General features: G+C 41.4%; 1 protein-coding gene across 1 annotated transcript in view; it reads left to right on the top strand.

The window, feature by feature from the left end:
- gatad2b (GATA zinc finger domain containing 2B) overlaps positions 1-15,934 on the top strand; it is a 45,005-nt gene extending 29,071 nt beyond the window's left edge. The window contains exons 3-11 of the mRNA XM_054606049.1: positions 1,795-1,924; positions 2,436-2,567; positions 4,475-4,603; positions 8,790-8,960; positions 10,132-10,492; positions 10,595-10,797; positions 11,686-11,796; positions 12,644-12,848; positions 15,753-15,934. Coding sequence (XP_054462024.1) covers positions 1,795-1,924; positions 2,436-2,567; positions 4,475-4,603; positions 8,790-8,960; positions 10,132-10,492; positions 10,595-10,797; positions 11,686-11,796; positions 12,644-12,848; positions 15,753-15,889 — 1,579 coding nt within the window. The 3' untranslated portion in view covers positions 15,890-15,934. The remainder of the gene's footprint in view (positions 1-1,794; positions 1,925-2,435; positions 2,568-4,474; positions 4,604-8,789; positions 8,961-10,131; positions 10,493-10,594; positions 10,798-11,685; positions 11,797-12,643; positions 12,849-15,752) is intronic.
- The last annotated feature ends 11,072 nt before the right edge of the window (positions 15,935-27,006 follow it).

The raw sequence follows: 27,006 nt of genomic DNA, 5'->3' as shown, positions 1-27,006 counted from the left end.
TATTTGAAAAAAGTGATCTAAAATGTATATTTTTGCTAATAAAACCTCTCGGTAAAGTAACGAGGCTGACAGGAATCCAGGTTAAACTCCTTAAAATCAAATTGGTTGTTAGTATCATCTTATCCCACTCTGTCTGCCGGACTCTTAATAAGACATTTTTAGGCAACGAAAAATGTCACAATCAACTTTTGTGAACTGAAAACGCACTGTAAAAGGGTTAAAAAAACACTGATGACTCTCAGACCGTGGAAGAGACCTGTCAGTCACAAGTTATCCAGAGCATACAGCTAACACAGAGGCTATGTAGTCTGGACCAAGATGGCAAACTTTAGTTTTCCTTTTATTACTCCTCAAAGGAAACTCCATAAAATAGCTTACAGTAGCTTAGGCCCTACAACGGTTTACCTCAGACAGGCTGCCAGGTGCTGCTCTGGGTCAATAGGATCCAGGTAGTTGGTCCTTTCCCTGTTTGAATCTGCTGGAACCTTTTATTGAAAAAAATGTTGCAACTGTGGCAATTTATATCGCTGCTGGGATTACAAACATGTAGGTACTGGGCGTAATAGATTTATTGAGACTGACCCGCCTGAAGGATAAAGGTTAGTTGCTTTTATTCGGAAGTTATCAGAAAATTATTAACTTGCGAAAGTGTAGTTTTAAATTTAAATTTGACTTCTTTCAGAGGAACAGGTGTTTTATAGATTTCATTTCAAATTGAATACAATCACGATGAAAAACAGAAATCTATGAGCCTTTGGTTTGGCTCTCCTCACTGAGCTCAGGTGCATCCTGAGAGCTTTGATCTTTGAGATGTCTCTACAACCTGATTTCAGTCCAGCTGATAGAAATGAAATGATATAGAAAGGCTCACACCTGTGTATTTAAGGTCCCACTATCACAGATCAAACCAAAGGCCAATCCCTGAAGGCCGAGCAACTTTCTGTAGACCTCCACAGCCACACAAACTTTATGGAGACATAGATCTGGACGAGGGTATCAAACCATGTGTATGCTTCCAAGAGCACAGTGGGCTCCATCATTATGAAGTGGAAGATGTCTGGATCCTAGAGCCGGACGTACCCCCAAACTCTATACACCTGGCGAGAAGGGCCTCAGTCCTTCTCAACCCAACGGTCACGGTCACGGTCACAGCGCCTCACAAGTGGTCCAGAGATGGGAGAGCCTGCAGGAAGGACAAACCTGTGTGCAGAGACCCCGAGATGGCCATTCACAGACCCGTCCCCCATCCAGTCTGACTGAGCCTCCGAGGATGTGCCAGGAAGAATCGCATAACTGCCCCAAAGCCTGTGGAGACGGGCCTGAATACTGAATATTGCGTCTCCACTTAGTGAAAGACTATTGTGGCTGCACCAGACAGATCTGAGGCATCATCCATACCAAGGGTTTACAGGAGCTCCAAAGAAAGAAAAGAAGTGCCAGAGACTGACTGCTGCTGCAGCTGTTAATGCAATCAGCATTACAAACCAGACACTTCCTGAAATGATATCAGGTCAAGGCATCAAGGTGGATGCCTTTGAACAGCATCAGTTTAGAGTGACCAGTGGGATTAAAGGGGCCACTAAAGTGAAATATGAAAGGTTCAAAATATTTAAAGGGACAGCCCTGCTAGCAGCTCCTAAAGGCTACGCTGCTCTTCTCATCCAAGTGGTGTCAACTGCCTCCCAAGTCAGCCTTAAAGCTCTGTGTCTAGATCCAGTTTTGAGAAAAAGTTTGATAATGGACATGCATTTCCGATTCTACTAAAAGCTTTGTTTTTCTTGTTTTCCCACGCAGTGATGCAGACCATGACAGACGAACTCCGTCTCCAGACGTCATCATCCTGTCAGACAATGAGGCGTCCAGTCCCAGAACAACACCTCGCCCTGAGGAACGACTGCACCAGGCCAACCTGGACATGTTCAAGGTGAATCTCTAGAGAATACCCTCGCTGTGATGTACAGCTGTTTTAAACCAGAATAACATGTCGGAGTCAATAGCTGTCAAAAGGAAGGCTGTGCGGTCGTTGATTCATTAACATTATGGATTCTTTAGTAAGAGATAAAGCGGCACAACATGGCTTCCCTACTCAGGGCCTTCGATGGAACATCCCACTCGGAAATCATAAAGAAGGAAAAATCTAAATTATAACATACAGAAGAATGAAAATGAAATGAAAGAGAAGTCAGGACTGTTAAGAGAAACATAACACACCTAGTCACAAATAACAAAGAATATTAGAATGAAAGAGACATTTCCTTTCAGTAACTTCTGTAGCTCCTTTATTCAAAGGTGTATTTAGGCAGGCTGTTAAGCTCAAAGGTGTGTCATGTGTTGCCTTACATTTGCCATCTGGATTCCGTGTGTGTGTGTGTGTGTGTGCGTGTGTGTGTGTGTGTGCGTGTGTGTGTGCGTGTGTGTGTGCGTGTGTGTGTCAGGGGAAGACAGGAGAAGAGAGGCAGCAGATGATCAAAGCTCTGAGAGAGGAGCTGCGTCTGGAGGAGGCTCGCCTGGTGCTGCTCAAGAAGCTCCGTCAGAGTCAGATGCAGAAGGAGAACGTGGTGCAGAAGGTCAGTGCTGCTGCTGATAGCACTGCTGGACACTCTGTTGCATCTGTCTGCTTCGGGAATATTCAGTGGTGGAACTGTACTTTCAAGTTAATTGAGTATTCTATATTCTGCAACTTTATACTTCTACTATACTATACTACATTTCAGAGGAAAATATTGTACTTTTTACTAAGCTGCATATATTTGACAGCTGCAGTTACAGGTTAATTTGCAGTTTCATATTATTAATATTATTAATTACAAAATATAATCAACAAATATATTATGTTGTATTATTATAGATTAAGCTACTCAGCAGTGTGGAAAGTTTGGCACAACCCATTCTGGATTTATGAGGCCAATACTGGTTAGGATTTTTGGGAATCTAAAAAAAAATTACGCTCATAGCTTAGTTTCGATGCATATTTTACACTGTACAATGTAGAACAAAAAGAAAACCTGCACACTGTCTTCTTCACTTGCATATAGATATATTCAATTACACATGTAAAAAAAAAGATCCCTAATTAGTTGTAAGCCACTCAAAAAAAGGATTTGAATACCCCCTCTTATCCTACATGGTTTAAGTTCCTCCAGCCCAGTACTGTTGTGATGGCACTAAACGTTTATGTGGATTTCAGTGCTGATGCTAAATGTAGTCGACATTTTCTAGCACGTGCTATAATGAGCAAGAAAGCTGACCTCTCCTGCTGTGGATGTACCAGGATGCATGGGGTGACAAGTAAACTAAATAAACTCAAAAAACATCAATTAAAGGAATAGTCTCAAAATTAAACCAAAAAAATACAACTGTACACCATTTAAATTAATTCTGAATTTCCAAGTCATCCAAACACGGTCAAATCTACTGTAAAATCCTTGTCCATAACATCCTCTGTTCTTACATTTTAAGATGCCATTTTTTGGCAAAGAAGTTTTTGAGCTGCATTGTGCCCCACAGCCAAAAAGCTGAGAGTATCACTTTGTAGTTCGATGAGGAAGTACTACAGTGTTAGCAGCTGCACCCAGACACACAGAGAAGATCAGGGACACTGCAGGCGTTTTTCACTCCCAAAGCTCAGATAGGTAGAGATGAGGTTGAAAAAAGGCAAATTCTCCTTTAAGTAGCAGCTCCATTCCCAAGGCCTTGTAGTTTGTAGTGAGCATAGATATCCACAAGATATTACTGTGCATTGTTGGAAATAACAAGTGTCAATCATATGTATTCGACATATTTTATTACTTTAATTAAAACTAAAGAAAAAATGTCTGATCACGTTGTAGCGCCCTGAAACTTGAAGAGGGATTCATTCGGCACACAGCCTTAAGTTAAGATCTGAGTACCTCTTCCACCACTGAGAATAATTGATAAATAAAACAATAGGCTAAAAACCATGTCATTGATTATATTTGGTAACGCTAATCTATACAACAAATTAACACACTTCAAAACATTTTTCCAAAGCATACACTAGCATTCTACATGTTTGAATATTCCAGTTTCCATTTATCTCACTAAAATATCAAAATAAACATTAACATTTTCAAGGCATCCTCTTCTGTAGTTTGTTAAAAGTTCCCTTTTTTTTGCCAGATGACCACCATAGGTTTATATATTAGAAACTTACCCTGCTTTACTGCATACAAACAAACATCACACCACATAAGTGGTGTAAGACTGCACGCTCTGCTTGGTGGGGTACTTGGTCTGCTTGGTTCTATGGTGATCAAATGATCAGTGTTAAATAGGATAAAAAAGGGTCTTTACTAGTCTTTGCTATGTTCTTTTTAGATTTTCTGTTAAGATGTAAACTGTAAACTGTAATCTGATCTAAAATGTATGTGAAGTAATACCTCTGGGTTACAAATACACACGTTAGTACTCCATGAATCCTACTGCCCTGTTAATGCTGTGTTGATGTGTGCAGGTCCCAGTGGTTCAGAATGCTGCATCCTCTGTGCAGCCTCCGCCCATCCACAGCTCCCCTGGCCTGGGGAAGCTGCCTGTGAGGCCAGGCATGCACAACCCGGAGCCCCAGAACCTCCGCAATGCACAGGTGAGTGTGTGTTTGCTTGTGTGTTCTTATACATTTCACCTCCAGAGATTGTATAACTACAATAACCGTAAAGGAATGGGTATCGATGTTATCGATTTTTATGTTAGTACTCTTATTTTAGTACTGTGGCTCGTTGGTTAAGCAGGGTCGTCCTTCACCAGAGGATCGACGGTTCGATCCCTGGCTCCGCTAGTCCATGTTGATGTGTCCTTGGGCAAGACACTTGGACCCGAATTTCTCCTGCAGGCTGTCTTTAGCGGTGTATGAATGGTTCTAAATGATTAGAGTCCTGATGGGCAGGTCGCTCCTTGCATTGTAGCCCCTGTCATCAGTCTATGAATGGATGTGAATGATGACATGTAGTGTTAAAGTGCTTTACAAGTACAGTCCATTTACCATCCATACTGCTTTGGTTTGGTTCCTAATCAATACTCTTATCAGTTCTGTTTGATTATTTTGTAAGAAAGAAAAGACAATTCATTTAGAAAAGAATAGACGTTGCTTTATTATTCTTGTATGTAAACAAATTATCTTTTTTTTTACATTTTAAAGTTTTAAAATCTTAATAATACATTCTCAACTAAACTACAAGCAAAGTGATTAGCTTTCATTGATAAGCCTGTTGTGCTGATCAAACTCCGTATGGCATCGCTAACGTTACGCTGTCTGTCTGTCTGTCTGTCTGTCTGTCTGTCTGTCTGTCTGTCTGTCTGTGCGTGTGTCTGTGTGTGTGTGTGTGTGTGTGTGTGTGTGTGTGTGTGTGTGTGTGTGTGTGTGTGTGTGTGTGTGTGTGTGTGTGTGTGTCAAAAAGCACGGCTCCGCCCCTCGTGTGAAGACACAGACAGAGAGAGGAGGTCTGAGACGAGGGGCTCTCACTCCATAACTTCTAAAGTACTGATAGCAGAGAGCTAACTTCGGACCTTATCAATACTCCGGGTTTTTACTCATTTAGAACCGGTTCCTGTTTAGAACTGGGTTTCGGGTGCATCCCTATAACGGTATAAGTCCTGAGTGAATCAGGTGGGGAAAACAAATACAAAGGATGGCTCCACAGATTGTACTTGGACTGGTTCAGTGTACTGGTCACGGTCCGCAGGGCTTAGATCGGGGCTTGTTGTGTTCTATTGTGGGGCGTCTGTGGCTCAGAGGTAACCCTGGCCCCTCCAGTCTGCATGGCAAAGTGTTCTTGGTTGTGGGGATCCTCCCCCGGAATTTTTTGGGGTATTCGTTATAGACCCAATACCTACACTTCAATACATTCACACAATCACTTTTTAGGCCTTCTTACAGTCATCTAGCATCATCTGCTTCAAGAATAAAGGAAGAATTTACATGGGGTTCTGTCTGGTTCATGGAGCCATGCATTCCAGAAAAAAAAATCAGGCGACGTAATGGAAATATTCCCAGTTAACACTTTAAATGCTACACTCAGGGCTTTAGAGACAACAGGCTTTTTATGAGTCCTAAATAAATAAAAACACTCTGCATGTAGCCACAGGGAAACCCTAACTTAATATTTCCCATGGCGTCACAACGAAGGCCAACAGATGAATATCGGCTCGAACAAGGACTACTCTTGCGAATTCAGTGTTTCTGCAGTTGCTTCACTTCCCGTGGAGTCAGTGAGCTGAAATACGGACAGTCACCTCGCCTTTGTAAACCACATAGTAGTCAAACAATGTATATAGTAAAAATGAATGAAAATAATTAATAATAATGTAAAAAAATAAAATAAAAAATAAATTAATAATGACAATAATTTACCTCAGTCCCGAGCAGGAGGACTGTGTCTGTCTTTGACACTTGTACTACTGGTGTATTAGTACAGCTTGTCAGTGTGCAGTCACATATGTTAATATGAAAGTGACAAGAATGTTAACTTTTTTTTTTCACTGACGGATGTAGATTCTGGTTCTTTTGTTATTTTTTTTATTCAGTAAGGAGAGAAATAATATCCTTTCTTAAGGTAAGGTGTTTTATTTTATAAATCATGGCCAGAATGTACCAAATTGCACAATTAAAATAAAATAAAATAAAAAGTGTGACTTTGTGCTGCCTAACCTTGATCTAAAATAAGTTCAGTCAAAGTGTTTGCACACAGAGATGTAACCTATAGTAAAAAAAAAGTTGTTTGCTGTGTTAGTTCATTTTGGAGCCACACCGTGACCTAAAGTAATGTTGTGCAAAGTGAAGTTTGCCAAATAAAATAAAACACACCTACAATCATGAGGAAGAAACATGTATTTCATATTATTAATCATATCGGCTAATTTCTGATCCTTACTTTTCTTTTAGAAAAATACAAAAAGATTGAAAGGATATTTTTTCCACCTGTACGCTCTACCATTTCTCTTCTGTTCCTTTTGTTTGAGTCTCTCAGCACTGACATCAGGATCCTGTGCAACCTAATTAAAAAACAGTTCTAAATCACTGGAGGACTCTTTTTACAGAACGAAAAGCCCTTCTTCAAGCTTGGTTTTTGGAGAGGACTTTATCTTTGTCACTTTTTAATTTAAATTTGACTGTGCTTAGTCGTGTCTCGGACTTGTTGGTCATGACTACAGTCCTGACTTTCATTTGGAGGAATCCTAACAGAATTCAGAACTCAGAGGCCTTTTCCAGAGGTGAATGTTATCCTTCTCCAGGCTCCGGTTCTCCAAAGGTCTCATCTTTCTAGTTCTAGAGAAGATTTGCTTTGGCAAAAAGTGTGTTGTCTCTGTGAGGTCAGGGTGAAGGGTCAGGCTGAATTGGCATTAATAGGTTGGTGTTGCTCGACTATAGGACTGGGTTAATCTGGACAATGAATGGGTGAGAATGCTATGAATGCTAAAAGGTCCTGCTATGATTGTTAGACAGCCTCCTGCTGGAAGCCTTTGTTCTTGCATGACTTAGCCCTGTTCCTCCATTACATGTTGAGATGGTATTAAATATTCAGCAGATTTCTCTCTCTCTCTCTCTCTCTCTCTCTCTCTCTCTCTCTCTCTCTCTCTCTCTCTCTCTCTCTCTCTCTCTCTCTCTCTCTCTCTCTCTCTCTCTCTCTCTCTCTCTCTCTCTCTCTCTCTCTCTCTCTCTCTCTCTGTGTGTTGTCTCATCAGCTTGTTTTGTATGGATGGTGATGTTCTGCCTGGTTTGTTAGCTGCTGCCCCCTGCTGCCCACACTGTGTATATCGTCTGTCTTAACACCACGGTACATGAAGGGAGAACTCCACCTTAAATATGGATGCTCACAAAAACTGCTTTGTGTTAACATATGTCAACATGAATGCCTCTTAAAGGGTAAAAAAAAATGTACTCCTAGATATCACTATGAAATTTCCCCAACTGATTACTTGCATTAAGATCATTATTTTGTGTATTAGCAGTTTTCTGAAATTTATGTTCAAATATGCAAATGAGGCATTCTGAGCAAAGGTTGAAAATCAGCATTTAGCGCAGGACAGTTTGACTATACTATGAAAGTTCTAGCTAGGTGGACCTGGTAAACTGGACATTGGGTGCATTTAAGTCAAATCTCGTTGATACCCGACCTGATGATATAAGACCCACGACCCAACCCGAGATTACACACACCAACTGGCTACACTGTCACTCCCCCTGCTTTACTTTGACCCTTGTCTAAGCCGGTTTCTCTAAGGAAAAGTCTGTGTCTCTGGCTGCGCTCCATGCCAGTGTCTGGGATGGCGATGCATTCACAGCACTATCAGTATCAGGCAGCCTTTCACAATTAAAGCAATCCTGGCGGCTGATTGTGTTTGATAACTTTAGTTGAGTTAAATATAAAAAGATTTCTGATTTCTCCAGAAAATAAAAAAACTACACTTTTTTTTTTTGAACACTTGCGTGTGGTTAATTTATCCCTTAAGTGTGACTTTAGGGTTGGGTTCAGTAGAATTTCATCAACGATGCTTATTTAATCCACCGCCATGGAATCTGTTAATGTTTAGCATTGATAATACTGCTGCTTCTGTTTGAAAACACACTGCTGACTGTTAAGTTCATACATAAACACATACATATTATTACAAGTTTAACTTGCCTCATTGTTAGTATGAAACAGGAGCTTGGTAGTGCATGTTTAATATTAATTAAAGCAGAATGATGACCAAACTCCTGTCCAACTGAATAAAATGTCTCCTGTATATTGAGCCTTTTCCTTTCATGAAACACCTCTTTGTTTTTTCTCCAGGGTCACACAGTCATCAGGTCAGCAGCCAATGCCAGCCTGCCCCCTATGCTGATGTCCCAGCGAGTGATAGCCCCCAACCCTGCCCAGCTGCAGGGCCAGAGGCTCTCCTCTAAGCCTGGGATGTCTCGCTCCAGCTCCAGCAGCATGGCCAACGCCGTCAGCTACCAGCAGGTAACCCCAGCCGGCTCCCAGCTCTGCTCTGCAGTCACTAACCTCATACACTGTGTGGACACAGACGTGAGCTTTTCTCTTCCTTTGTTTCTGTATGTCTGCAACAGAAACGGCTTGTTAAGAGATAATTGTGTATTGTACTGTGATTTTAATTGTTTAAAAAAATCTGTAACATTTACTGAGTGGTGAAGAGCAACAAATTAAGAAATGAGTATCCTTCTACAGCATGCTTTACTGTTTACACTAAGTCACCGTAGTGAAAAAAACTTCAGGAAAGAAAACCTAATTTAATATCCCGTTAACATTTGTAACAACTGAAATCTCTATAGTTTCGGTCCAACAACATAACCTTGCTTAATGTTGCTTATTTCATGTTTTCATTTTTTTCGCAGCATGTAACAAACCCCATTAGAGGTTCTTCCGGTGTTCTTGACAGAAATCAGTATAATGTGTAAACTCTTGATGTCATATAATTCCTTCTCTAGAAAGAAACCTGACTACAGTCGGACCTGAGAATAATCAGGGCCAGTCCAAAGTGCAGTCCACTTAAGCAGATAGAAATAGTTAGCAAACACCAACATGACGTCCAGGTATTAAATATACTGACACACAGATCCCAGATGTGCAGCAATACAACAGGACCAGGCCTGACATCCCAGACTGGATTATCAGTTACTATGATCCACATTGACCTGTAAAAACCTCTAAGTCTAGCCATAGTCCGTCTGGCTAGTCTATTAAGTCTGGTTTGGTATCAGGGTGCACAAATGAAAGCAGACCAAATAAAAATATGTGTTCACTGACTGCAAAGTTTTTGCACTTTGATCCACTATGCACACATATCCTTTTTTTATCCAGTTTATCTCGAATATCTTTATAAACGTCACTATTTTTGTGGACTTTATTAAGCATATTAAAAGGGACTAAAACTCTACACCATCAAATGTCATGCTTCAAAAGTGGACAGGGAGAACTTAAAATATGTGAAACTCATGTATAAATATTAACACAAGTAGTAGCTTAGGCTTTTGGGGGGGAAATGATAGCAACGTCTCTCCTGAATTTCATTTAAAAAGGTCAGGCAGATTTTTTCTATTTTGTGACAGCAGCTTTCAAACCTTAAATGTGACTTTACTTTGCTAAGCACTAGAGAATGTGTGTCTCCCTGCAGGCCAGTCAGCAGGTGGCAGCTTCCCAGCGCTCGGGCTCCAGTGCCATGTACATGAACCTGGCCCACATGCAGGCGGCGGCAGCCGGAGGGGTGGCGGGCGGGATGGGCGGAGCTTCGGCCGTCAGCCCATCCACCATGTCCAACTCGGCCGGAGGAGGGGTGAGCTCCATGGCCGACCAGGCCAGCAGCCAGGCAGCAGCCAAGCTGGCCCTGAGGAAGCAGCTGGAGAAAACCCTGCTAGAGATCCCTCCGCCCAAACCCCCCGCCCCACTCCTCCACTTCCTGCCCTCTGCTGCCAACAGCGAGTTCATCTACATGGTGGGTCTGGAAGAGGTGGTGCAGAGTGTACTCGACAGTCAGGGTAAGCAGCCGACCATTCATATTTTCATATCATTCTTTTGAGCCTTAAAACCTCTGACACCAATCTGATGGATAAAGTAAGCACCAACATTCCTCTGTGTAGGTAAACTCAGAGGGACGCTGGGACGCATGGAGCCTTTCTTCTGCGCACAATGCAGAACCGACTTCACCCCCCACTGGAAGCAGGAGAAGAGTGGGAGGATTCTCTGCGAGCAGTGCATGACATCCAATCAGAAGAAAGCTCTGAAGGCGGAGCACACCAACAGGCTGAAGAACGCCTTTGTGAAGGCCCTGCAGCAGGAGCAGGTCAGCACCACTGTGCCTCTGCATCAATCACATGTTTCTATGTTCATTTAAACATAAAGATCTATCACAGCATACTGAATATCATCCTCAGTTTACCGCCCAGCCCTGTATCCCAGTGAAATAATACATTTTGTTATCTAGTAAAGGGTTTCTGTGCACTTTTGGGCCTTTAAGGAATGAATATAAGAGCAGTTTAACCTCTTAAACTCCCCTAGGACCACGCCGTCCTCGGCCAGCATCACTCCCATTCAGAGGCTGTCAGCCTCAGTTTCATCATAGGAAACTAGACGCCCTAAGGCATCCATTGGTACCAACCATGCCAGGAATGAGGCTCAATACTGCTCCAAAGTTAGGCTAAACTAAGGAGAGGGGAAAAACTGGCATGGCCTTATTTTCACTTCTCATCTTAAGATATGTGAATGAAATGTGTTCTATGGGTACACACAAGTCTCCCCTGTACAGACTTGCCCACTCTATGCTAATCCCATGTATCCCCACATAGTTTTTAGCATGTTATAAATGTGTTATTTTTCGTGGGTTCAAAGATGGTTCGTTGTTATTCTGCCTCACAGGGTTGCACAAAGAAATGCAGTTATAGCCTAGTCCATTGGTGCTATACAAGACAAACAAAACAAAAACAGTAGTGCCTTCCTGTAATGCATTTTTTTAAATTAGCATTAGTCTTAAATCACAGCATAACTTTTCTTATGGTGTTACTCAAGGTCTTGGTATCTTTATGTGGTATTTTGTAGGGATTTGTAGTAGTTTAAAAATGGTTAAATTAAAAAAAGAGCACAATGTTTTTATTGTTCACTAAACTTTTTCTAAAGAAATAATGTGTGTGAATGTACTAATCCATGTGCGTTCCTAAATGTGCCTCCATGTCAGGAGATTGAACAGAGGCTGCAGCAGCAGGCGGCCCTCTCTCCCAGCTCGGCCCCTACTGGCCCCAACGCCTCCAAGACTGACTCCATGATCCGACATCATGCACTCCGCCAGGTACACTGCAGCATGCCCTCTGACCGCAGCACTACACCTGCCTCCACCTGTGTAATAGTATCAGTATGTCTGTCTGCCTGGAGCTTTGAAATGATCCTCAGAAGGGTCTGAAAAATCAAATGAAAGCTCATAAACGGTTGATGAACGGTGCTCACTTGAATGTCTCATGTGTTCTATTAACAATTCTATTCCCTTCAAATCTGTTGAGTTATTTATTAGACCTTACTGCACCTCACAGGTTACCAAAGCCCAACATTTAATTGCATGATTTTATAAGAAGGACTATTAGCCGAAAAAAATAAAACTAATTCATAATGAAGTGAATTGGAGAAATGCACTCTCAGCATGTTTTAAGCTGTAACAAGTAAATCTCTGCTGAAGACAACGGAGTAGAAGCACTGCTTGGTCTGTGGTAATCACATACAGGTGCTCTTTGGATCCTGCAGGTGGACTGTGACGGGCTCATCGCATGGGTGGAATATGTTTTTTTTTTTTTAAGTAAATATGTCCTTTAAAAAATAATGAGCAGGGTTTGTGCCAAACTAAAATCCCTTTATTTTACATTGCAAAATGTATTTAAATGACCAGTGCGTTGCAACTGACAGAGGGTCAAGTAAATTGGTCATTTTAATACTTTTTGCCATGTAGAATACAGGTATTTTCATTTTGCACAAACCCAACAGTGTGCCTTTGATTCTTTTTTGCATTTATACGTTTTGGAGTAAGCAAATATCTGGTATTTGATCTTGGTAACTGACTAAATCCAGTAATGCATTGCATCTGCTAGCCACCAGCGGGTGATTTGTGACTGCGTGGCGTTGATATGGGATGTCTTAACTGTCCTCAGGCTCCCCAGCCTCAGGCCTCCATGCAGAGAGGTCTGTCCAACTCGGCGCGAGGCGTCCTGTCCAACTTCGCCCAGGCCTCCCAGCTGTCAGTGGCCAGCAGCCTCATGGGAATGACTAGTGCCAAGCACTGTGGCAGTGGTGGAGGCGGCAGCAGCAGCAACAGAATGCAGCATGACAGCCGTCGCCAGATCTACAACATCCCAGGTACCTACTGTACACCACCTTCTGTGTGTCTGTGAGCCTCAATCCACTCATGTTCACCAGGAATGACCCCATCGGGGGCTTTAGGCCCTTGATACTGAATCCATGTTCAGTCTGACACTTCTACTTACTTCAGTTTGATTAAACATGCATCTGACACATTAAATAACAGCTGTAGATACTCAATCTGACAAAGTCTCATGAGCCTCTTGTCCCAAAAACCTACTTGAGCCAAGGTCCTGTTTCAAAACTTTTAAGAAAGAATGTGACTTCTGAAATGAATGTAAATCATTCCGCTGGAGAGAAGACATCTCACTCTGTTCAAGTTCTTGAAATATAGAGACACTCGGTCCACTCTGACTGTGGATTGGTGTGACAGAGTGGAGCTGCTTCCCTCACATAAGATCTTTGGCCAAGTAGACACCAGGTTGCTCTGAGCACTTTAACCAGACTACTGGATGACTTCATTCCATTCTGTCATCCAGATACTCACTGAATTAACATGAATGAGTGACAGCTGATATGAAATAAATGAGAAGCTGCTACCTGAACATTTTATTCACTGCTCTTTGACAGTCAAAGTTGAACATTTTGCAACCCTTTTGTGTGGCCCTACCAGTGGAACCAAATAATTTACAAACTCACAAACTAAGTTTCATTTGCATATGCAGCGCAATGCTGTGTGAAAGGCAAACACAGTAGAGTAAAGACAGGGTTGTATTTTTATCTGCTATATTTTATATATGTCCGGATGGAGCCAAATACCCATCCTTATACAGTGGGTACGGAAAGTATTCAGACCCCTTTACATTTTTCACCCTTTGTTTCATTGCAGCCATTTAAAATCGAAAAAGTTCATTTTTTTTCGCATTAATGTACACTCAGCAACCCATCTTGACAGAAAAAAACAGAAATGTAGAAATGTTTGCAAATTTATTAAAAAAGAAAAACTGAAATATCACATGGTCATAAGTATTCAGACCCTTTGCTCAGTATTGAGTAGAAGCACCCTTTTGAGCTAGTACAGCCATGAGTCTTCTTGGGAATGATGCAACAAGTTTCTCACACCTGGATTTGGGGATCCTCTGCCATTCTTCCTTGCAGATCCTCTCCAGTTCTGTCAGGTTGGATGGTGAACGTTGGTGGACAGCCATTTTCAGGTCTCTCCAGAGATGCTCAATTGGGTTTAGGTCAGGGCTCTGGCTGGGCCAGTCAAGAATGGTCACAGACTTGTTCCGAAGCCACTCCTTTGTTATTTTAGCTGTGTGCTTCGGGTCATTGTCTTGTTGGAAGGTGAACCTTCGGCCCAGTCTGAGGTCCTGAGCACTCTGGAGGAGGTTTTCTTCCAGGATATCTCTGTACTTGGCCGCATTCATCTTTGCTTCAATTGCAACCAGTCGTCCTGTCCCTGCAGCTGAAAAACACCCCCATAGCATGATGCTGCCACCACCATGTTTCACTGTTGGGATTGTATTGGGCAGGTGATGAGCAGTGCCTGGTTTTCTCCACACATACCGCTTAGAATTAACGCCAAAAAGTTCAATCTTGGTCTCATCAGACCAGAGAATCTTATTTCTCATAGTTTGGGAGTCCTCCATGTGTTTTTTGGCAAACTCTATGCGGGCTTTCATATGTCTTGCACTGAGGAGAGGCTTCCGTCGGGCCACTCTGCCATAAAGCCCCGACTGGTGGAGGGCTGCAGTGATAGTTGACTTTGTGGAACTTTCTCCCATCTCCCTACTGCATCTCTGGAGCTCAGCCACAGTGATCTTTGGGTTCTTCTTTACCTCTCTCACCAAGGCTCTTCTCCCACGATTGCTCAGTTTGGCTGGACGGCCAGGTCTAGGAAGAGTTCTGGTCATCCCATACTTCTTCCATTTAAGGATTATGGAGGCCACTGTGCTCTTAGGAACCTTGAGTGCTGCAGAAATTCTTTTGTAACCTTGGCCAGATCTGTGCCTTGCCACAATTCTGTCTCTGAGCTCCTTGGGCAGTTCCTTCGACCTCATGATTCTCATTTGTTCTGACATGCACTGTGAGCTGTAAGGTCTTATATAGACAGGTGTGTGCCTTTCCTAATCAAGTCCAATCAGTTTAATTAAACACAGCTGGACTCCAATGAAGGAGTAGAACCATCTCAATTTGGAGGATCAGAAGAAATGGACAGCATGTGAGTTAAATATGAGTGTCACAGCAAAGGGTCTGAATACTTATGACCATGTGATATTTCAGTTTTTCTTTTTTAATAAATTTGCAAAAATTTCTACATTTCTGTTTTTTTCTGTCAAGATGGGTTGCTGAGTGTACATTAATGCGGAAAAAAATGAACTTTTTCGATTTTAGCAAATGGCTGCAATGAAACAAAGAGTGAAAAATTTAAAGGGGTCTGAATACTTTCCGTACCCACTGTATTTGACCTGGCATGTTCACATTGAGCCCTTTTCCACTACAGGAAGTATAACCTGTTATTGCCTTTACATGAACTTCTTGCATTTTTCTGTATTTTACAAACTGGACCATTTCAGACATGGGTCATCAAAAACGGCAAAAGCTGCACTGACTTCTTTTTTTTTTTTTTTTTGCCATGCTGGCATAACGGCTTTAGAGAGGAAATGTCGTTCAGTCAGCACGAGTCCTACTGACTATGGTGACCGCCTGACTTTATCTCTAATGCAAACACAAGATTCACATTGGTGGTTGAGTGAAATGTCATGCTACTGTTTTTCAGATGATGCAAATGAGCAAAAAACCCTGAATATAAAATAAATACATATGCTGGAAAGAATAAACTAACTATAATAGCAGCCTGTTTTAAATAAGAGATGGTTACTTCTGTAGGTAAATAAATAAACTCCAAAACCCAAAGATGAAGTAAGGTGTTGATAGGTGTTTGTCTTGTTCCCACAGGGTTAAATATTGCCTATCTGAACCCAGCGGCAGTTGGAGCCCATAAGAGCTCCAGCTTAGCAGACCGGCAGAGAGAGTACCTGTTGGACATGATCCCTCCTCGTTCCATATCGCAGTCCATCACCGGACAGAAATGAGCCCCGCCCAGCTTACCTGCCCCACTGAAGTCGTCGTCCCCCCCCCAAACCCCACCCCCATCCTGCTCTCCTACCCCATACTGAAGCACTCCCAGATCGACCAACATCCCCACCCCACCAACCCCCATCGCATGCAGTGCCTGTCCGTGTGCCTACCTTAAACCAACCCATGAACACCCACCAAGTCGGACAAAGACACTAAACTGTCATCTCAAATGTTCTTATATAGTAAAAATCTTCTTCGTCAACGTTGTTTAACAATTATAATTCCCATTATTATTGCTGTTGGTAGCACTATTATTATACCTGCAACTACCATTTTGCTTCAGTTACGATTACTCATTAAGCTTTTTTCTTTTTATAAGTGTTTGGTCCGTTTTTGTTTCTCTGCCGTTTTCCTTTACTTTGGGCAGTGCTGCTGAATCATTGTAGGGCCACTTTAGGCCAAGATCATGTAGGATTTTTTCTCCTCTCAATTATAAAGCTTAGATATGACTATTGCTAGTAACAGAAGATCAACAGGGTGCATTCTGGTTGCTATGCAACATAAAGTTTAACAACTTTGAAGCTTTGTAAAAAGTGTTAGCTCGCTAACTTGGAGTAACAATGTGGAAAATTCTGATAGGAACAAACACAAGGGAGGCCTGAAATTGAGAGCAGAGCACCCACACTGTATCGTCATGTGGAAAGAGCTGTTTTCACACCGATACACAGCTTAAACTCCGACACGTTCATGCATCACCAATTTTGAAGAGAGAGACCCTGCTACCTTCAGAGCCAACTGGAATTAACGGACAGAAGGTGCAGCTATGTACAAAAGAGAATCCTATGTGATCAGAGTTTGGAAAACCTTTTTCTTTGCTAGTCGGCTCCAACCATTCCCATCAAAAAGTCCTCATCTTTTCTTCATTTCAGATCTCGGTCTCTCCTGCTACAGATTTGAACAGTTACCAGGTGGATGTAACTTTAACTACATACTGTAGTTGTACAAATCAGGACTGAGACACAGCTACGTCCCGACTGCACCTTCAGCCTAACAACAGTCGATATAAACTCCAGCAAGGAGGGAGCTCACAGGCTGGAGGACGTTGTCTACAAACTCACCCAGTATTCACGGGGAAAGATGGTGTCCACTCAGAGATGGAGACCGAATTGTTTTCCAACCATCTCACTACCTGCCACCTACTCCTAAATACCTTTGGTTATCCAGTATGCACAGACTGAACCCTTTCTACCCAGCAACTCCTCTTGGCATCACATGTTCTTTGAGAAAGTGAAAAGAACTCAAATCTGAAGGTAGAAATGCATTTTATGCATCCAAACCACAGATTCTGTGTCTAGAAACCGAGAAGCCTGGGTTCCTTTTCTTCTTTTTTGGGGGTTTTTAGAATGTTTTTTGATTGTTGACCCACCACCCAACCTCTCCTTATTTTTTTATATGGGTAGTTTATTCGTTAGTTTGTTTGTTTGTTTGTTTTGCGGCGTCTCCTTATGAAATGGTGGCATACCTAAGAGGTTTTAGCCCCCGGAGACGATAATAATCATCATAGCTAAAAACAGAAACTATTGAAATATCTGTATGGATTATGTATAGTTGCCTAGTGTCAGAGGGTGAAAAAAAAAGGATGTGGATTATATCTTTTATGGAAGAGACATGGATCAATCATTGTGTGCATGCTCTGCACACAAGTTGCCTCACTCCAGAGGAGCACTTTGCATATTTCCAATTGGGAAAACATTTTTTTAAAAAGAGGAAAAGAATGTTACAATTGAGAGTGGCTAAGGTCTGGATGCTGGCTGATGGCCAGCAAGAGAGTCGGGGGGAGATGTGCCGAATATGGTGGATTGCATCAAGGTGTATTTTTAGGGATGACGATGTGTTACTCTGCCAGTGTCGATCTCTGCTAATGTTGGACCGCAAATGTCAGTTATCAAATTCCAAGCGCCCACTAAGCCCCCAGGCTGTATGTAAGCACTGGGTCCCACTGTGGAAAACCCAGTTTCAGTCCAGTTACTCTCCTTTTCAGTGAAGTGCAATCAATCAGTGGGTCACCACCAGATGTGGCTGCAGCAACACAAACCAGTACCATCCTCTTTACACAGGAACCCATGTCTCAGTTTGTCCACATGGAATTTCATTCTCAGATATTGGCTAGTTGCATGCAGCCAAAGTGTGGACGCTCTTCCCTGATCACAGCCACAGGAAAGCTTAAATTACTTTTTTTTTCATTAGCACATTTCATTCATTTCTGTTCTGTAAATATGATCATTTAGAGGCAGTAACGTTACCCAGAGCTTCCCAGACATTTCCCACCGATACATGTGATGTGTGAGCCTGTTGTAAAGGAGAAAACTGGTTTGGACCTCAAACCCATTTCCTAGAACTTTATGTAGACACACACACTACACTAATAACAACACTCAGTGTTCAGTCAGTATTACTCATGGACTTAGTGGCTGTGATGGTTCAGAACTAACCATCCAACACATTTCAGTCTGAAGAGGGAACCTCTGTTTCTAAAGAAGTCTGTCTACGCTGACTACTTAATCTTTGAAACCATGTGTCTGATTTGGATGAATTAACATGCAGTGACTGTTGAAGGGAGTTATTATAGGATGACACACAGGCAGGCAGGTGCATGTAAAGCGTTCAAAGAGAACATCCAGATTGTAGTGTGCTGAAACATCATGGCACAGGTTCAGCACTGACATGAGAACGACACTGTGGCAGAGGGTCACAGGTGGCCATTACGCGCTCTGGCAGCCATGTTGGATTCCTTCAGTTCTTGGGCAACAGTCGATGTGTTTCTACCAAACTGTTATCTGTATTTGTGCAGTTACTGTGTGTGAATGGAACAGTCACCGATTACTTTAGTGTTTAAATGATATGCCCAACCACATGTTTGGTTGGATTACACTCTTTAACTCTGAATCCTCCGTACGATGTCGTGCAGACTTTTGTCAGGTACTTTGGTTTATGACTTAATACCTTTAACCCAAGTGACATTGTCATCAGCTTCAGCTCTACTTTGTGTTTGATTTCAATTAGCAAATGTTAGCATGCTAACATTCTAAACTCAGATAGTGAATGCAGTATAAACATTATAACTGCAACCTCTTTTGTTAACATCGTCATGGTGAGCATGTTAGCATCCTGACATTGGCATTTAGCACAATGCACTGCTATGCTACATTTAGCCACACAGCTAAGCTTGGCTGTAGTCTCCAACTTTGTTAAATCTCTTTCTGCTGAATGGCTGATGCAAACAATTAATTCATTTATAAAAGTATATGTATTTTTATTTTTATTAATGGCTAATAAGTTTTAGCTTCTCCCCCCTTAAAATGAAATGGGAGAAGAAACTATAGCACTTCATATGGAAGACTGTGTGTGCGTGTGTTTGTGTGTGTTTGGAACTGGCAAGTCGTGTCAAGGCCTTAGATTACAACAAAGCTACTGTCCGTACCGTAGAAGCTAGCAGTGTTTAATTAGCCCATCAGCTAGTTAGCTATGCTAGCTAACGGTCCCCTCTGGTTTTCATTGTTCAGTGTTATTTCTCATGCAGGGCTTCTGTCTCCATTCAGTCTGAAAAGCTATAACACAATACTGTGTTTTCTGTCTGTGTTCACAATTCAATTTGTGTCAGCTGTTCAGATTGTTTGTAAAATCTAAACACTCCACGTATTAACAAGGATTTTGTCATTTAAACAAAAATAATTGCCCCTTTAATTCCAGCCCCTTTACACTCTGTGCTCCAATAACAGTTGAGCAGGCTTGGAACCCGGCAGAACCTCAGTCAACTTCCCCCTTTTACTAACGCTGCTTTCTAGACAACTTCCAGGTCCATACTTTCCAAATAGAAATTCTCAACTTCCGACCTCCAAGCATTCCAAGTACATGACACCAAATGTAAACAAAACAAATGTCTGACCAGGACAAACCGATGGCTCACTGGCTAATGTACACACAATTGAAGCAGCCTCTACATGGTTTTTACGGAATCACTTTTGAGCAGAAAATATTGTTTACCATAACCAGTTACCCTCTGACATCTGATGTATTTTGACATTCATTTACATGAGGAACAATTTATAATATATGATAACGTATTCCATCAAATATACTTTAAGTTGCCTTGTTGTGTGAAGTCTGGGTAGATGGATTTGTCCCGAGGTTTCCAGTAGACTTTGAGTGGTGTTCCATTATACTCTTTCTAGTAGGAGGTCGGAAAGCTTTGAATTCTGAACTGGGGTCGCAAAAATTTAATTTAGAAATGCGCGATGTCTAGTGTCTCAACTGGAACAGATACCTGAGTTATCCTCGTGAATAATATCCTTCCATCGCATAATGTAGTCCTTGCTGTCAGCTTCCTGACACCAGGCGCCTGGCTAAACCATCCATCCATCCATGGGCTAAATGGAACCAGCCATGTTTTGTTTTGTCAAGCTTGTCTGACCTAGCAACAGTAACTAGGCAGGACTTACAATTGGTCAGTTATCATTTGCTGTGTGATGAAGTTCTCAGTTCCTTTTTCTAGTTGGAGCCTTTTTTAAAAGACTAATGGAAGAAATCCTTTATGGGAAAAACACACTGTCGGACCAATGATAGTGGAGCAGGGGAGGAACTTCAGTTCTCTCATGGGCTCTTCTTCTCAAACTGGAAATTCAGACGATTCAGAAAACCCCAGACAGTACCACCGTAATATATGCTTTCCAGGTGTCTTATTCTGTTGACATGACTATATTCAATAACCAACAGTCAGTCCTCCAGGGACGTCCTCAGAGGAGCTCCACACGGTTGAGATATTTGTGGTGTAACTGCACAGCCTCAGCACTTCTGATATTTTCATATTGTATGTGAACCCGTGTCACTGTTACACTTCCACTGTCCATATGAGTGCAGTGGTTGGTAGTGTTTTGACCAACCAGACTGTCAGACTTGTGTTCTGGTTCAACCGGTTCTGATGGAATCCAGACCTGGCCGTCAGCGCGTCCCGACGATACAATGATAAACAGCCTTAGGCCAAGTCTATGAAACTACCTAGGATTAGAGTCAGAGATGTAAACGGAAGTTTATACTTGGAAAACATCATTTTTGTTCATTATATAAAAAAACATGAATCAATGTTCCCTTTGGTGAAACGCTTGAAATTGGATGTACAGATATATTTTCATGAGTTTTTAATGTGTGAGATGAATTTTTACTGCCACTCACAATATGATTTTAGCAATGTTTTTGTCATGCATCTCTTTTTGCTGCCAAGCTGAAGTTTAAGGAAAAAAAAGCTCTTGTCTCTTGCTCTTTTGCAGATGCATCCACACACTTTGTATTTGGACTGCAGATTCTTTCTTGAAATCTAAAAATTTCAATTTGAAGTCGTTCTTTTTCTGATGTCTCAATTGAGTTCTGTTTTCTTTCTATTGCAGTTAAAAAAAATAAACAAATGTATTGACTATGAAATAAATGACACGATATTTGCTAGGTTTGAAGTAATAATGACTTATTGTACATAAGCATTTTCTCCTCCCTTGAACTGAAAAAAGAAATTAAATGGTTGTATATTGTGTAGAAAAGCAAACAAAAAGCCATGAATATTGTGAAGCTTGTCATTTCGTTTTGTGATCACTGTGTATTATTGTGTAACAATGTGCAAAATGTTTGGGATTCTTTTTTTCCTCTCTGCTTCCGGAAGCGGTCTCCCTGGATGCATTCACTTTGATTGGGGACTAGTTAAGAGTTTGCAGGAAGGTGCTCATTGGTTCAGACAGTCAGGTTACCATTACTTTTATTTCTCCTGGAGCAGACACTCGAGATCACTTTGTTTCGTACAGAAGGGTTTTGAGAGCTTGCTCTGGATAGAAGCACTTTGAATGTCTCACTGTGTCGGATACATGGACAGAATGAAGGGACCCTCCTGAACTAAAGGTCTGATCCAGGGTCAGACTGATGTGCCAGTTTGCTGATACTGGTTTCTCTCTAAAGGACCATGTTTTTTTTCTTCTGCTAAGCACTTTTCATATGTCCACATATTCAGGCTTCCAATGAACCATTAAGTCTTGATATTTGCTGGACTGGACAGGGATGCTGAGTCATTTGTACAACTCACAGCGTTAAAAGATGACTTTTAAGAAGTCAACATGGTTTCCAGTGCGGACTTCTCATAGACGTTTTCCAGCTGTGACTAAGGACATCTGGAAAGATCTGTTGCTGTTTGAACAGTTATCTTACAATGCTGTGATCAGCACAAATCTAAACCTGGACTAAAAAAAGCAATGCTACATTATCTATACGCCTGCTTACTAGTGGGGGTAAGTGAGAACATGTTTAGTAATAAACCAACTCTTCATTTCCATTGTCCAAATGGCATCAATGCATACATGAAAATATCAGTGAGTTGATCAGTGAACAATAATACATGGTCCTAAGATTAATCACTCAGAATCTTGATGTGATCCGAACCTTTTAGGAGCCAACAGCCCCTCCCCGTCCTCTTTATGGAGGGAACAGTTTTTGAATTTGTGCCATTAAAAAGTCACTTTTATACAGAAGTTGGGCAATAAATATTCTATCAGATATAATCCCTTACATCAGTGGAACCCTGGTCTGACCTTTTATAAAAATGTTTTGAGTTAAATGGGCACAGCTGCTGCTGCTGCTTGACCTGAGAAGAGCTGACCCTGAATCAGTGATCACTTTTCCTGCCAACACCAGCATACAACGTGTATGGTCCTCTACTGTTTGACTTTATCCTTTGCTAATGCAGGGAAACATTTCATTTCAAATCAGTTTTTATCAATTTTCAGTTGACGTTTTGTATAATGTTGACAATGCTGAAATAAACATCTGGGGGAGCAGAAACAGAGGATGAAGTCGACCGGAAAACAATTGAAGTCCTTTTTGATTTGCTTACATCAATCCTGACCTTTTGCACATAATGGATATTTAACGGTCTTCAAAAAAGTAAAAGAAAATAATGCTGTTTGAATACTGCCAGTTGACAATTATGCATTGATTGAAAAAAAAAATAAGCTAATTTTGGAGGAAATAACTTTGTAATATTTATCTCTTGCAAGCTATGTTTAATAAAGGTTGAAACAATTTGCTTTCAAGTTTGACTTCATTAACCTTTTTTATGAGCGGACCGGAGAACAGACTGTTCTGTCAGGAACCCCGTACAGCGTCTCAGTAACCAACTCTTTATTTTATAATGTCACTTATTTAAACAAATCTCATTGATAGTGTACCAGTACAGAAATATAGAGTTGGATCACGTCTCTGAAACACTTTGACCACAAACTGAACTCTAGAACCTTTATGACAGGACCATTTCATGCTCGGCTGTTGAATGTTGCCCTCTCACACAGGAGGGGTGTGCAAACTTTGCTCGTCCCAGCAGAAATCCAGCATGGTGCCTGGCAGGACGTTGGAAATAAGGGGTTTTGGAGCGCAATGGCGCTTTTCCCACGATCTGTGTGAAAGGCGGCAAGCATGTCCACTTCAGCAACTGTAGCATGCTAACTAATTTAACATTATGCAACTTTGAAACAAGTCAGGGAGCAACACAACCTGCATGTGTCACCATGTGACGGGACCTTGGGGTCCGCTCTGGTGCTGTGACTTTGGTCGGATTCTGTGAGATAACTACGCCTCATTCATTTCAATATAATAGATGGAAATAAAAAGAGCTGTGCAATAAATGTGCCATTATGAAATCAAAGTCCCCTTAAATAAATGAATATGTATTATATTTACATGTATCAATATATTTAGTGCCTTATTTATTTATTTTAGGATTTATTTCATTATTTTATTTATGTATTGTTTTATATTGGCTTAAAAATTGAAATTTAATTTTGTAGAAAACAATCTCAAGGTATTGAATGCACATGTTGTCAGCATAACAAGAATAATCCAAATATGGCCAGTACCCCGAGTTATTGTTATATATTAAACATAGTACATTATATACTCGACATTTGGGACATTTTTGGCACAAATGGTACAATACGACCAAAACACTAGGGAGGAAACAGTATATATTCGTGTATATATTATCTGGTTCTATTCCAGAATCTGTAAATACAGACGGGTGCCATGTCGGTCTGCAGGTGATGGGTCGACCACGGACTGAATGGCTGTCATCTCTTTGTCAGAGAGCTCAGGGGTCATCACTGCAGCTCAGTCCCAACTGTAAGGCCCTGAAGATGAGGGGGAAATAAGGGTTTGGTAAGTTTTTTATGAAAGGCATTGTGATAGTGAAAGGCAGACAATCTTAAACATTTTAAGGTAACATTCATCTCGACATCATCTCAAAGTATTCCACGTCCTCAAGTGGATTTATGATGTCCTATTTGCCAGAGCAAACCTGGCATGTGTTTGCGCTGTCTGCAGAGGATGATCAACCCAGCTAGCTTCAAGTGTTTTGCCAGTGTGAATATGACGAGGGACTGCCGGCTGGAACTTTGTCCAGACCAGGGTCCACTAGCTGCACCTCGCAGGTGATGCCAAGGGTACAGAAACAGAGGGGAAGTCCTCATCTCTGGCAGTTTGAGGACAGACAATCCAGTAACACTGCACTGATGCCGTTGTGTACTCCTATTTGAAGCTAAATTATAAAACTATTCTGAGTACAAAGCTTCCTTTTACAATAATTACTAATCTCTGGCCTTACTCCCTCTGTCATTGATCTCTGGTTTGGTGTAGCAGACACCATACTCTCTACGGCCTTTGAATTTAAGCGATATATAGAAATGATGACATGATGTGTGTGAAGTTCTAGTATTAGAATTATAGTTCCATTATTCCCAGACTTACTGAAGTTCTTGGTTTGTGACACTGCTGCTCGCCCTCTGTACTGTAACAACTTCTTATACAGACTGATATGAATTCATTTATTTTCAGGCGTTACCGGGACCTTATTTGGTCATTCAAAAACGTATCGAGAGCGTCCCGTTTTGCTGCCCAAATAATGTTGTTACTTCTTTTTAATAATGAATCACTGTGGTTACCGTTGTTTTATAGGAGATTTGTATGGATCATTTCCCAGTTGCACATTTAAAAAGCATGGTACATTTCTTCTTTGCCATAGTGAATGGCATGCTAAAGACCCTCTTTTAATAAGCCACCAATAATAAGCAGGACAAAGTGCTGTATAACCTCAAAGCTTTCCCAGCCAGCACATGATCGACCATCAAAGTGAAATAATGTCAGTTGTTGTTTCAACATTGAAAAGACTTTGAAACAATGTCTAATGTTACATGGTTGTAAAAAGTTAAATGGTTTTTCCTCTTACCTGGATTGTTATTAAATTAAATTATAGCGAGACCTATGCCCAAAGAATTATACTTTAACTGTTGTGAGCAAGTATCTCATAATTTGAATTTACCATGGGGATCATTTATTTATTATTTTTTCATCTTGGTTTTTTTTTTACTGGCAGATATGGGCTTTCATAGATGTTACCCTTAAACAACTTAAAAATCTGTGGTTGACAAAACAACTTTACTTCAAGGTGTTTGGCTCCTACTTGAACCACTAGGTGTCAGGATTTAGCAGTGATAAGTTTGACTCCAGGAATCAGCTGTGTTGAAAGCTGCTTGGGTTTGACTCACACAGCTTTCTGTAGGAATGAAGAAAATAACATGAGACACTGAAAACAATGAGAGACAGTAAGACCAGATTCATTATTTTCATTTTAACAAAGACCAAGGAAAGGATGAATTGCCCCCTACCACCCAAATATGAAAATGACTGCTTTGACTATATCTATGTATTCAATGTCTTTATATATAATAATTTGAGTTATGATTCTCATTTCCTTGTCCAATATTGTGAAAAAGACAATCCATGTAAAGTTAGAAACTGAAATGTTATGGTCATGGGGACCAGTTTGCCACAGGGAGGACACATATAGACAGACACTCACTGTCACATGTACAGCCGTCTGTGGGAGACTGACGGAGACATGCAGACTCAACACAGAGAGGCCCAGCCGCTCAGTGGCTTCCAATACTCTGCTTTGAGGTGAACAGCACTAAACACTGCACTACTCTGCTGCAATTTTAATTTTGTAAATGTTATTGCTGCCTCAGCAAACCTCAAGCGGCTCCCACACACACAAACAATGCTGATACCGTCTGGGCCACAGAAGAAGTGAAAGCAGCACTTCTCCATTTCAGTTTGTGCACACTCCGTTAGGCTGTTAAAGTCTCTGTCAGCAGATCAGCAGGAAATCTGGAAACTAGATGTCCGCTCTGATTCTCACAATTGAAATTGTACAATACGCATTCCAGTCTGCTTACTGTATCAACACACAGTAACAGCCCCGAGAGCGTGTCAGACATGCATACTAAGGATATTTCCAGGGGTGGGATACATAGTGCCTATTATACAGGCTAACTTTGTGTTTTGCAGTTGGACAGAATTGTCCCTGATGCATCTCCTTTCCCACGTTGTGACGGTTCTTTGTCTTTCCAGTTAAACATGTTGAGTATCTTCAAAACAGCTTCACTTCCTTCTTCCTGTGTGTGCAGGAGGACAACACATTACACAACACAAAGGCTGCAAAGCGTGGCTGTAAACAGCATGTCTAAGGAGGACCGTTTTACCACACCATGTGGAACAATGGGTGGGGCCTGCTGAACACTGTTGAACGTGGAGTCCTTTGAGTGTTTACCCACAGGTTTGTCTCAAGGACAGCCACACAGCAACTGGAAGACATTGCACATTTATAGAGGTGCATGCTAAACAACAAGGGAATAAGATGACATTTATGCTGCAATGACCACAGATTGCAGGAGACTCGTCAACTCAAACATGAGATTGTTTGAAGCAAAAGCTGTAGATATGTGATAACACTCACCCCTTCAAAGGAACACAACTGCCCTGAATGAAATGTACACAACAGCATTATGTAACTGAGGCTGCCGCCGTCACTTCTGATCCTGTTTCATCCCCATTCGGTCCATTGTTTTAGGTTTTGTTTGTGTACTAAACACTATACATCTCAATCCCTGAATGCACTCTGAAATAGTAAAAACTTGAATGTGTTAGTAAGCCACTGCTCCCTAACCTGTGAACCAGACTAGTTCAACATCTTGGGAATAACACTTATTCT

Source organism: Anoplopoma fimbria, chromosome 10, assembly GCF_027596085.1.
Source record: "Anoplopoma fimbria isolate UVic2021 breed Golden Eagle Sablefish chromosome 10, Afim_UVic_2022, whole genome shotgun sequence".
In the NCBI taxonomy this organism is placed as follows: Eukaryota; Metazoa; Chordata; class Actinopteri; order Perciformes; family Anoplopomatidae; genus Anoplopoma; species Anoplopoma fimbria.
The sequence above is the reverse complement of the archived record's forward strand: the minus strand, read 5'-3'. Positions and strand labels throughout refer to the sequence as shown.